General features: G+C 39.7%; 1 protein-coding gene across 1 annotated transcript in view; it reads right to left on the bottom strand.

The window, feature by feature from the left end:
• LOC108423896 (activin receptor type-1C) overlaps positions 1-13,092 on the bottom strand; it is a 41,926-nt gene extending 28,834 nt beyond the window's left edge. Inside the window, exons 1-2 of the mRNA XM_017691524.2 lie at positions 12,854-13,092; positions 5,910-6,140 (exon numbers count right to left, since the gene is read on the bottom strand). Coding sequence (XP_017547013.1) covers positions 5,910-6,140; positions 12,854-12,923 — 301 coding nt within the window. The 5' untranslated portion in view covers positions 12,924-13,092. The remainder of the gene's footprint in view (positions 1-5,909; positions 6,141-12,853) is intronic.
• Between the last annotated feature and the right edge of the window lie 922 nt (positions 13,093-14,014).

Raw genomic sequence — 14,014 nt, 5'->3', positions numbered from 1 at the left:
CACCTTCATTAAAGTTTAGAAAACAACAAAGAGGTTTAGCAAGGTCAAAGGAGGTAACGAGGTACCAACGCAACTACTGGCACATCCTGCTCACCAACAAGTGATCTAAATTTAACCTGGCTTACCATCAAACAGGAGCGCTCTTCAGAAGAGACACAAAAAGTAATCCAACCCACAAAGTCCAGCTACTTTAGTTGAAAACCAAAGATTTTTGACTTCAGACTAAAATCCTTTTGACCCTATACCTTAAATATGCGTATTTCATTAAATTATGATTATGACTGAATATTACATTTTGTCATTACCAATATAATAATTATGCCTCTGAAACTTTATCAGTGACAATTTCAGCTACTTTTGAGCATAACCCAAAAACACTATCCAGACTAGCTCCCGAGTTTTCCTAGTTCAATCCATGGTGATGCCACAGCGATCCATGGCCAAGAGTCCAAGAGAGCACATTTGGCCTTACTCTCTTTGGGTGGGTAGGATGGCCTGCTCTTCTCCCCCCATCATTCAACGTGACACTAGTCAGTGCAGGCGTCTGTTAGCTGGCATAACAGATCTGACGGTTGGTGCTTTCTTCCAAGTGTGCTCAGCCGTCCAGTGATGCTGTGTGAGCGGCAGTTCCAAAAGATGAGGCAGCTGGCTTCACAGGTCTCAGAGGAAGCCTGTGTTACCCTCCTAGCGCTGGTAGTATCGTATGATTGGTGGAGTCCTAACTAGCAGGTTTAATTGGAGACGACTAAATTGGGGAGAAAATCCAAAAAAATAAAAATAAAAATAACACACTAGCCAGCACATGACTAGGACTAGTAAGCACAGCTTTGAACAACTGTACACATAAAATTATGAGATTTGTATTTACACTCAAAAAGGTTTGCTTAATTGCAGAAAATCTGTGTTTCAGTAGTGATAATTCTTAAAGTTACACAATGATGTTCAGGTTTAGGACACATGTATTTTAAAACAATGGGATCTAAGTGGTCACCATGTGGCCATGAGGGACAGGGATGCAGTCTTGCTTCCTGCTCTTAAATCTAAAAATCTTTCGGCTTCTTTTTAAAATATTGACAAAAAATTTATTATTTTCACAAGTGGAAATTTAAGGTTTGAGACAGACATCTCCCATAAAAGTAATATGATTTTGTATATACACTATATTGCCAAAAGTATTTGCTGCCCTTACAAGCACATGAAATTGAGTGAGACCCCATTCTTAATCTTTAGGGTTTAATATGATGCTGGCTCAACCTTTGAAGCTATAAAAGCTTCAACTCTTCTGGGAAGGCTTTCCACAAAGGTTTTTGAACATTCTTCCAAAAGCAAATTTTTGAAGTCAGACAGTGATGTTGGATGAGAAGGCCTGGCTTGCCATCTCCACTGTAATTCATCCCAAAGGTGTTCTATCAGGTTGAGGTCAGGACTCTGTGCAGGCCAGTCACGTTCTTCCACACCAAACTTGCTCATCCATGTCTTTATGGACGTTGCTTTGTGCACTGGTGTGCAGTCATATTGGAACAGGAATGGGCCTTTCCCAAACTGTTCCCACAAAGTTGGGAGCATGAAATTGTCCAAAATCTCTCAATCTGCTGAAGCATTAAAAGTTCCTTTCACTGGTATTTAGGAGCCTAGCCCAACTCCTGAAAAATAACCCCACACCATACTAATCCCCCCTCCACCAAACTTTACACTTAGCACAATACAGTCAGACAAGTACCGTTTTCCTTGTAAGCACCAAACTTAGACTCATCCATTGGATTGGCCGATGGAGAAACTTGATTCCTCACTCCAGAGAACATGTCTCCACTGCTCTAGAGTCCAGTGGTGGCGATTTACACCATTGCATTCGGTGCTTGGCATTGTGCTTGGTGATGCAGCTGCTCAGCCTTAGAAACTTCCATGCTTCCAAAGCTTCCATGAAGCTCTCTACACATAAAGTTTGGAGGTCTGTAGTGATTGACTCTGCAGAAAGTTAGCGACCTCTGCGCACTATGAACCTCAGCATCCTCTGACCCCGCTCTGTCATTTTACGTGGCCTACCACTTCATGGCCGAGTTGCCGTCATTCCCAATCCCTTCCACTTTGTTGTAATACTGACAGTTGACTTTGGAATATTTAGTAGTGAGGAAATTTCATGACTGGACTTGTTGCATGGCTTGGCCATGGAAGTGATTGGAACACCTGAATTAAATGATTTGGATGTGTGATTTTGGCAATGTAGTGTATTTATATTATTACTATCCCAATTAATGTCTTGGGTTTAAACAGATCACAATGTAATCCTTGTAAATATCTGAATACTTCATTATATAACAAATAGATAAATAAATAAATATTTGTTTTAATGTGGGACCACATTTTAAACTAATTTGGTGGAATGCTCTACATATTGCATCTCATTGTTGCTATCAGGACCATAGTTTTTTTGTTCTTTAAAAGGAAGCTGGGTGATTTTCATATGCATTAGTCATGCTATTACTTGAAGATGTAATTCTCTTCCACAAAGGACACACTGAAGGATCCTCAAACACATCCTGAAGGAGATATATAGAGGAAATTTAAGCTTTCTCCACTTCTTTCCTTAGAACCTGGGTCAGCACTCAAAAAGGCAGTTGTGGAGACAAACTGTACACAAATCCTGCCACATTCTAGACTATAAAGAACTTTTGATGGAGACAATAATACAGTACCAGTCAAATGTTTGGAGAGAATTGGCTGAAAGCATCTTAAAGAAACTGAGCTAAAGGCTTGTAGTTGGCACTGAATTACACTGATTTATTTCTAATGTTCTGTACAGTCACAGGGTGGTAAACAAAGTCATCCAGAGTGTTGTAATGTAAAATGCTGCATTATAGACAATTGTACCCACTGGGATTTCTTTACACTGGGAGTGATAGGAACCAGGGGTCACAATGTCTATAATGCAAATACAACAAGTGAACCTACATGTATCCTGTGTTTTGATATGCAACACTGATGATGGTAAAGGAGTTGAAAATCTGTAAAAATCACGATGAAATATTGAGGGTATTGTTTATGGAAGAATTTAATTCTAAAGCAAAAAAAAACAAAACGTAGTGCTCATACACCAACTAGTTTTCACAAGCCAAAGAATTTACAGCAAGGCCATCTTGGAAGAATCAAAAACAGAAGACAGTTTTGTCTCCACTATTATTCTAAAACTCAGAAAAGTTTTATGATTGTGTCCAAACTTTGACTGGTACTGTATATGCCAAGTCAGCATACTCCAGCAGTCTCACAATAAAATATTACAATATGAAAGATGAGGTGATTCATAACTGCCACAACTAAGCGATGTTGTCATCATGTATATTTGTTCTCAGTGCACAGTCACTGTACATGATGTTCATGAGTTTGTGTGTTGTGTTATAAAGCTAAAGTAAAACAAGTTCACAGGGGTCACAGAACAATGTCATCATCTCACCATCTGCAATATCATAATGCCAGAACCCACCAGAGAAAAGTGTACAGTGTTCAGTTAGTCCTCAGGATTAGCAGCATACATCTAATCCAAACTGTAATAAATCAAAATGATTATCTCTGGAGCCTCAACCCCATAAGCCTGGAAAGTCAGGCCATGACATTTTGTCTACATTAGATTTGAGGTGAAAATCAAATGGCACTAAATACAGCCAACGTTCCAGTGGTGGCTCCTGTTCTGCACTACGGGGACTCCGACACTTTGACATAACATGAATTCAAGCTGAACAAATTCATTTCTTCATTTTAATCATTAATTAAAATGAAGAAAATGTTTTATATTCTTTTGATTAAGTAATTTTAAACCTTTTTTTTTTGGCAATAAGGTATTATGCAATCTTTGGAAAACTACATATGATTTGATAATGTTTAGTTACATTTATTTTACTGTTTTTATATTTTTTAAAAATCTAATTACATAATTAATAATCAAAATAATCAGCAGACACAGTGCTGTGCAAATGTCAAAGCTCACGCTTCATTTATAGAATTTCTGGTCCAGTATAAGTTGATTTTTTTTTCTGAATTTGGGAAAAAACAGATAACATTTTAAATAGATAATTACACTAAAGCCTTAACAATTCAGTTTAACATGAATTTTTTTCAGAATTTAATGTATTCATCCTTTCCCTGTAATACAGCTTCCATTCTTCTCAGGAGACTTGTTTTCAGCTTTTCAAAGAAATCTGCAGGAATATTTTTCCACACCTCCAAAGTTCAGTCTTAGTAATTGGTTGCATTTTCTGCTTTGCATGATCCAAGTAATCTTAACCACATTCATGATGCTGAGGTCTGGACTTTATTGTTCTGAGAACACTAGATTCTCTGTTTTTTAGCCTAATAAGCTTTTCTCAATAGGGGCTTCTTGATAGCTACACATCCTTTTAGACTCACAGTGTTGGCTTGACCATGTAGTGGTCTACCAGGTCATGCACAGTTGTTAAGAGCCCCTGGTAAAAATCTGCAGATTTGAAAACCTTTTTTTTCTCTTATTGTCATTTGTCCTTCCTTCTGCAACTGAATTATCTTCCATTTTATCTCCACAAAAATATCTCCTGAAAATGCACAACTTGTATACTTGATGGTGGTTTTGACTGGAAATTAAACGACTGAAATGTGGTCTCTGACTTTTACACAGTACTGTTATTCAACTCATATAATAACTGACAGCAACAGCCCAAGAACAAGAAGTTAAATTAAGCTAAACAAGTCTTTATCTGCCTGTCAAACAAATTATTTGTACACTTGTCCACAAATCACAACCAACAAAAGCAGTACACCCCAAAAAATCCATATGTCATCTTAATATACTGTCCAGTCTATGAACAGTGATAAACTAACCACTAAGCTTTGAACACATTAACCAGAGTAGAAGTCCAAGACCACAAATAATAATACCAGTATGTTTGACTAGGGTCTGATTAAATGCTTTAGAGGCTATGTTTGATTATCTGCTCCAACACAATCTCCCTATAAGGCTCTGTGGGATTCAGCTATAATCACTCTATCATTAATTATTGGTATATGAGAGTTTTAAAAGCATTGGATCTAGTGCTTTAGCTCCAGCCTGTCCTCCCCAGTATGATGTACCAGCTAGGCATGCACTTGGTCCAGAGGCTGTGCACTCCCCCGCTAGGCCATGGTAAGGTATTAATAACCCTTGGGTGGGAGATTGCACTGCCTGCCTGCTCGTAACCCCGCCAGGATATTATGTCACAGCGCAACTGAGAAGGATCAATGCCTCTGTAGTCTAGCAGGGTAACAGTCTGAGACCACATTTGTGAACACACACACACAAACACAGAGGAAAATCCCCCTTTAAATGGTACTGCTGCTTCTATTGTTTACAGTGAAATAGGAAAGAGGACACCACATCCTGTCAAGCAAGCATTTTACCAAGCTGAGCACTTGCTACATGTAATACTGACATCAATTCAGATATAGGAATGTGAGGTTTTTTGTTTGTTTCATGCAGGTCTTTTGTTTAAGCGTGTAAACTCATACTACTTTGGTTCATGTAGATCTATTTTTGTTAATGTTTTGACAATTATCTGCCATTACACATCATATCAAAACAATGGTTTATAACTGGTCAGCTCACATGTCAGTCGTGGCCCTTTCCTGCCCTAGAAGGTGGATTTTGCCCACATTAAGCAATAAAAGACCCACCAAATTCTAACATAGCATGCTGCAAAACACAGCATGCTTCTAACTGCTGCCATTGTTTGCTAACTACTTTAACCTCATAGCTCCAGTGCAATATTTTGGACACCAAACCTATCTTAGCTTACAGGCTACTTCTGCAGTAAAGTGAAATTGTGTAAATGTGATTTTTCGCCAAACTCACTTTAAGTGACACAAAAATAATACATTTATTTCTGACACAAGATCAAGCGGTATGGTACCTGGGTGAAGGTGAAGGGTCTCATTGTTGCAGAAGTCGGTGAAGCAGCAGTTGCGTTTGGAGACGTTTCTTGAGCTGTAGCAGAACACTTGGCCCTTCAGCTCACTGGCAGAGAGGCAAGACTTCACAGCCTCCTCTTTCCCATTGATCAGCATCACTGAATTCCAGCACGCTCCCTCAGCCTCCGTCTCACAGGTGTGATTCGCACACAGCTGACACACACACTTAAGGGCTGAAAGAAAATATATGGACGCATATAAGGGAGGAGATATTCAACCATTCAGATATTCAGAAATAGCTAGGCCTTTCTAAACAGCGTTAAAAAGTAATCGGTCATTGCTATGTGTAATCAGAGTCAATACCTATGTTACATTTTTGAATGTTAAGAACTAATCACTAAAATCTAGGGCTGTCAAACAATTAAAATACATCATAAAGATTAATCACATTATTTCACGTTAACTGCAGTCACTTTTTACCTTTAAAAGCATTGTATTTTGTTATAGCTGCACGTGTGGACAAAATAAGCTTCAGAGTATAGGTCACAACGTATTTATTACTTTTAGCAATTCAATATCATTTTCATCATCGCCGAACACAGCATTCACATGAATCTGAATATGAAAATCACATGAACGCAGGGTGAATAGGACAACAGGGTATAAACAACTTTCATTTGTCATCACCAGCGTCCAGTAAGAGCAACAGTGTCTGCATGTTTCAACTCTGCCGTGAGTGTAGCCCTCTCAGCCTCACGAAACCCTGTTCTCTTTAAAGGGGAACTGAAGTTTTCCATTTTGATCGATTTTGTTAAACATTGTTACATATTGATTTATCCACAGGACTCCTGCAAGCACTGCCTAGTGTAGCCAGCTGAAGGTGTCCTCCAGTGCTAACAATACTGATATTCCTGATATTGTCATTGGGTTTTGCTTGTACACGATATTTCAGTCCCGACGAACTTTAACAATAAAAACATCACAGAGGCAGTAGTTGGAAATAACACACCATTCATATTAAATTACCAAAAACTTACCATTCAAAAGCAGTATTTGAATTAGAGGTCTACAGTCCTAGTGGATGGTTTTAACGGCAATGAAAAACAAAACATCAGTGGAATGAATAATGAACACATTAATATCTTTGCCACCACTACTAAAACCATATACTCATGCAATAATATGAATGTGTAGCATCCATTTATTACTAGAATGTGAAATGTTTTCTTTGTTAAACACCATTTTAATACATTTAAGATTTTAAAGCTATGAATATTCGCACAGTTGCTGTGGGTCACATAGGCAGGCTTACTAAATGCATGCTATTCTATTTATGCTATACAAATGGATGAATTCCAGCTTTTATTCAACCTTTCACAGTCTTATTTAGACAACTTCCAACATTTTGGGAAAAAAATGGACAAGTGGAAACCTTTCATTGAATGTTCCCTCCAGAAATCTTTATCCATTATTCTCCACTAAAGACGAACACCTGGGTACACAGTGTGTCCTTTGATTACCATTGCAGCAGAGAGTTCTGACTAATACTACAGCACTTGACCTGATTTTCCAAAAGGATTATTGAACTAAAATCATCATACGATGTTTGTGCATCACTGACAGAGCTCTCATTACCTCTGATTTAATGCTAGTTTTGCTTTCAGAATATCAGCTGTAATTTGAGTTTTCCAATCAGTTTTCAGAGCCAAAACAAACTTTCTCTCTAACTGTTTGGGAACCTGATCTTCTTGAATTTTCAATCCAGGCATTATGATGACTTAGACCAAAATCTATATTAAATGAACTAAAATGAACAACTAAAATGAACAACACCCACAGCACACTGCTGCAGACAAGCCATATTTTCTTAAAAATGGCCTTTCATTGTCCTTATGTTGCACCACTACTAACAGTCAGAAATAGACACAAAGACAGCAATAATCCTTTTAACTTCTATTTTCTCTAGCTATCCAGTGGCCAATAGCTCCTTGAGTGGAGCTTTTTTCAGGTTATGCAACTGTGTCCATGCTCTTAGACTGCAGGGGAAAGCTGTGTAATGCTGCTTAAGCTAACACCATGCTAATCTCAAGCTGCTCTCAGTATACCTGTCCTGCTTTCAAAGGCCGTCGCCATACTGGCCTAGCTCCCCTTTCTGAGAAGGTGTCATGTCCCAGAAGAATAATGTGGGTTTTTTTTTAATCATTCACACCGTTTTTCTCCTCCCAAAATCACTGGAATATTTTGTGTATCTCTAGTTTTACATAGTTCAACTCAGTCTGTAAGATAAAGGGTCAAAGGGCAGGATCAGCCATGTTAGACTAAGGCAGGAGGGTGGGAAAGTGGCTTGCTCAATGTTTGAATGGCTGGAGAAAAGCATCAACAAGGTAATGGACACCAGTCTGTCCAGCCAAATACAGTGGGACAGAAATCCGATTGCTAGTGCTAGTCTCAATATCCGCAGGCTCACTTAGGTTCAACTGACCAATCCATGTTCCACTCAAAACATCTTACTGATTCTTCACAACTGTCGCAGGGTGGGATAAGCTGTACAGAACGTTGCCAAAAATTTCCATCAACCAAACATTATTCTGTTTTTTGTCAAAACATGCAAATTGGACCAGTGCAGTGTTTGATAGGATGCTGAATGTTGAGTTTAAAATGCTAGCAAGCTGCACTGTACACTATAATGAGGTAGACTGGAAACATTTGCCACCATTCTATAATTAGCTTGATTACATGATAGGCTTAAGAGATCACATACAATATACCATTGTCTGATCTCACCCCTTAGCCATCACCAAGTGACCGTCTTTAGAATTATGTTGGCAGGAAAGCGAGAGCTGTATAATAAATCACTTGTTCACAGCCTATAAATTGCTTACTGTTAAAGTAATAAACTTGCTAAAGCTTACCATGGGTAGTTAGCCTAAAGGTTGGTGTTCCCTGCTGAAAAAAACAGTCCAAGCATGTCATGCTGGTTTAAGCTGGTCTATGCTGATCTAGTTCTGGTTTAGCTGGTCACTCCAGCATATTCACGTTCGTTACATCACATAGACGGACGACCATGTTGGCTACTTCCACACAGAGTGATTTAAGGAGAAGAACAACCATCCTAATGACTAATTATGCAGTTCTGGACCTCTGGTCACTGATGGCTGTGTGGCTGTAGCACCACCAGGAATCATACTCAGGATCTCCAAATGATAGGTCTATGAAAGGATGTATACATGGGCAAAGTATCGATAGATGGTTCCACTTGTCAGTCACTGATATTGCCTGGCTGCATCAATGTAAAAAACTCAGCCACTTAACGAGATCCATGTTCAAGTGGCTTGTGACTCCATTCATTCTGCACAGATCTAAGAAATAGCAAAAATGATCTACTGTAGAAGCTGAAGCAGCTGTTACAGGCATTATGCACTGCAGTGATGCTTTAAAGCAGTAGAATTCCATGAAGTGTCAGTACCTGGCAGGACCTCTACTTAAAAATGTTTGTATTGCCAAAGAACCGATTCTGAAATAGCAGTACACTAGTTTGCCTCATTGTACGGTAGTTCTAAAGTTCTCTTAGCTGTCCTCTTAGCTTAAGTCAATGCAATGACATTGGAAGTAAGCTCATGTCCACATGAGCTTCTTTATTTGTTAATGACCTGGAGTAAATGCTGAAATAGACAAAATGGAATCCTTCAAATCTTGGCATTTCATTTTCTCATACGTTTGTTACCGATGTGATTTTCCAGATTGATTTTCCATTGTGTACTGCAGAAGGCAGAGTGCCCTGCCACTTTTCCCTACACCATGAAGAGGTATTTTACATCAAATACAGTCCAACTGCCTGGCTGAAATTGCTTTTCCTGTGAAATTTTTACTTGCAGAGTTAAGCTCATAAATTTAGCAGTGCTATGTGAAGTATGCTTCTCCAAACCAACATCATAAGCTGTTTGCTAGTTCTTCCAGAAACCAGAGGATCAGCATACACTTTCTGTTCCGTTTCACACTGAAGCTCATAACACAGCAAGGCTAAAGTTTAGTCTATCATTCATTTCAACTGAGCAGGTTTTTCTGCCAAGGCGAGACCATAAAGCACTGGGGTCTTTGATGTCTCCATGCCAACGTTTCACACCTCTGAAATAAATTACTTCTCCGGATGGACTCAAAATGGGCAAATGAGATAAGACAAACACTGCACAGATGCAGCACAGTTGGTCTCATCTCACAAAGTCAGTTAAGCAATATGTTAGTCAAAACAAATGTATTCATTTAATTTTTAATACACAATCCTATTCACTCATGTTTCATGTGTGCAAGTCCAGCGCGGTGAACTTTTTACCAAAGAAAAACTGCCAAAAAACGTGCCGTGGCCACTGCAGGACAATGTCAAAGTTCACAAGCAGGGAACATGATAAACATCCATATGCTGGGTTCCCCTGGGTATGTCCTTGCGACTGTCAGCTGTAGCAACTCCTGAATAAACTTCTACAAATTTTGCAATAATTGTTGGTGGGTCCGAGTTCAGCTTGAGAAACAGAAGCTTCGGGGAAAACTGCAAGCTTCTTATAGTGTCCATGACAACAAACATTTACCAACTGGCTTCAAGCTTCTCACAGTTCCAGTTAACTAATTGTGTTTCAAAAACTTTCACAATGATCAGTCAGTTAAGCCACAGAATTTTTTCTGTTTACATTTCCAGCCTCACTGAGATTAAGGTACTCATGTTAACTTCAGGATGGGCTCCAAAAAAACAACCACAACCAGGAATGTTCAAAACAACAAAGCAGTATCTCCATTGACATCTTTAAAACCTTAAAAAGGAGGTTTTGGGAGCATGTTGTCCTGCAGAAACAGGGCTCCACATGCACGCACCAGTCAACAACAGAACAAATGTCAATTAAAAGTAATGAATGATCTGCTTTGGTGTTTGGTGACTGGGTGCAATCAAGCTGAAAGATCTACTTTTAAACATCATGATGGGAAAAACTGATAATATTGAGCAATATGGCAATATTTAGGGCTACTGTTATAAATTACATCACAGTAAGTCACCATATGCCCTGAGCAAACTGAGGATATCATCATTACTTAAAGTGCAATGACCAACTGGATGTTTTATTACCAAAAGAGCATAATTAAGTTCTGACTTAATTACACTTGCAGCACAGTATGTGAAAGGTTTAATGCAAAGAAATGTATTGATAATGTTTGATCGTATTTTTATATATAACACTACTGGTTCTTTTCTCTGTTCAAGCATATCAAACCTCAGAAAAACTACATATTGTGATATTTATTGTGAATGGTGGAAATATCATGATGTTGTGTCTTTGCTATATCGCCCAACCCTAAAAAGACCAGCTGTTCTACTGGGAGTTTGTTTTGGAGAATGAGACTTTTAAAAGCTGCAGTATGAAGTCTTTGAGTTTTACTCTCAATGATTTTATGAACACTTTATTGTAACTTTTTAGACTTAATCAGGATTCTCTGTGGAAAATTAACTAGTCTTAATCTGTGTCCAGAGCTGTGGCCACTGCAGGGTTCTCCTGATCTATATTTACGATCTAATGTTTTTGGAACATCTAATGCTTGGAAAGGAAGTGCACAACACACTTTTCACACATCCCTGTGGCGATAGGGACTCAATATCAATCTCTGGGTTCAATCCAGTGGTGCGCATTCATTAGAAAACTAACTGGAAAACAGAAAAAAACTCAAAAGCAAAAGCCACATACTTGAGACATTTACTCAGTACAGTAGGAACAACACTTGGGCTTTAAATCAGGACCGCTTTCTTCTTCCTAACCCATTAATGCCAGCCCCTTATGGTGGTAAACGTTTGGAGAAATCTGTTTGGACCCTCAAATGACAAACAGGATTTTCAAGTGCATCAAGAGGAAAATGCAAACTTCACACACCACGCATGACAAAGGATTCATCCCAACAAGCCCAAGGTCATGATTAAGTACAGACATTCATACAAATACAATGAGATATGAAATAAGAATAAAGTTCCTATTTGTTAATAAAAAGCTGTTTGTAGTTCTGATTGTGTAGTTTAACACAAAATAAGCAAATTGCATCCTTTGCCAAGAATTTTGCCCCCATGCGGTTTTTAAAGTATTACAGAAAATATTATAGAAGCATATTTGACTATAAATGTGACAAAACAAATATCTGATTACATGATGGCAATAAAAACTTGGCTAATGATGATAATTATACTATCCAAAAGTTTGCAGACACCTGCTCATGCAGCATTTCTTCTGAAATCAAGCGTATTAATAGAGAATTTGTCCCCCTTTCACTGCAGTAACAGCCTCTACTCCTCTGGGAAGGATTTAAACTAGATGTTGGGACGTTGCTGCGAGGATTTGACTGCCTTCTCCCAAAAGAACATTAGTAGAGTCAGGTGATGATGTTGGATGATCAGCTCTGGATCACTCCAACTCACCCCAAAGGTACGTTCCATCACTCCAGAGAACGTAGTTTCACTGCTCCACAGCCCAACGTTGGGGGGGGCTTCATACCCCTCTAGCAGACACTTGGCATTGGGAATGCTGACCTTAGACCCTGCTCCCAATCTTTTCGCAGTGCTTTTCTAAGGTTAGCACACTCGTCCAGCAATGACTTTAAAGTGACCTGGAAAGTGTGCCTGGACACTTTTGGACATCCAGCGCTCTGTCAGGACCCTATAACCTGGCAAAGTTCGCGCACAGCAGAGGGAGGAAAGCGCATCCCGTCTGATCTTCTGACTTCTGACGCTCTATCAAAGCTCATTACATAATGCGCTCGTTCCGTTGCGCAAAGACGGTCCAGAGTCCGCGAGCGACTGTTCGAACCACGAAACGCGAGCTCTCACGTTTACGGCGGTCAGGGGGGCTCGCGGGGCAGACTTTAGAGTTGACCAAACTGCAGCATGCGCGAGCGGGGAGGGGGGCTTTCACCTACTTACCTGCGCCGAGCTGGGTGAGCGCGAGCAGGAGCAGCGCCGCCGTGAAGCCGGGACACCTGAGCCCGCGCATGTCCGCCCCTACATCGGGCTTTTCCTTTGCGCGCGCACACACTCGGGTAGCTAGCACGCGGCTGCACTGACAAAACGAGTCACATCGCGCGCGTCTTTCGCCTTGTCCTCGGCCACTCTTCGCATTGCTGCACGCTAAATAACACGCTCGAGCGCTGGAGTGTCGGAGGCGGGCTGGGCTCGAGGGCGCTTTAGCTCCGCCCACAGGCTGTGTGCATAAGCGGATTAGAGGCGACACAGCGGGATGACAAGTGGAAGCCGGACTAACACTATGGACCTGACGTATGTCGGTTGAGGCTTGTAATTCATAAGAAAGATGGACTGGAATAAGCACGATGATTCACAGGAATGATGGCTTTCCAAAGGCTGAGGCGCAGCTGCGCGCGTGGGACGCGCTTCTGGATTAGAGAGACACTTCGGACAAAATTAAAAACATAACCATCCCCACATCCGGTGGAAACATCCCCAGTGATTCTTTCAGCAATGCTGCAGGTTCTCCTAAACTGAGATTTTCGGGTTTAAAGTCTAGGAACAGCCCTTTCTGATGACGTGTCCTGAAGGTGGAAGTCTTTAATTTAATAGACTACAACTGCTTTGGGGTGGAGACTCGAGGGTGGGCTTGCTCGCTCCTTGTTTATTTATTTGGGTCATTATAGAAGATATAGATGATATACATCACACTTAAAACAACATGTTAGGGGTTACAATTTATTTTTAATTAGAAAATAAAACTAAGTTATTTTGACAGTTACGCCTTCTTGAGCCTCAATTTAGCAGTGCTGGTTTTTAAATCAATTATCTAGAATTCCAAGCACCACAGAAGCGCTCGTGCTCACAGTCGTGAAAAGGGTGTCATATTTTGAAGTGTTTCTGCAATTTTAACTGCAATATTCTATACATGACTATAAATTATATCAATTAAATTACAAAGAAAACATTGCCAAATGCCACATGTATATTATAAAATATAGAATGAAAGTTATGTCACCACAAAACCAAAAAAAAAATCTCTTATTTTGAAATAAAATCACAATGATGGCATCACTTGACTTCCTTTTAACTATTTTCTGAAAAAAGCACATGGCAAGTCCA

The sequence above is a fragment of the Pygocentrus nattereri genome, chromosome 6 (assembly GCF_015220715.1).
Source record: "Pygocentrus nattereri isolate fPygNat1 chromosome 6, fPygNat1.pri, whole genome shotgun sequence".
NCBI classification, from domain to species: Eukaryota; Metazoa; Chordata; class Actinopteri; order Characiformes; family Serrasalmidae; genus Pygocentrus; species Pygocentrus nattereri.
This window is presented reverse-complemented; position numbering and strand designations above follow the sequence as displayed.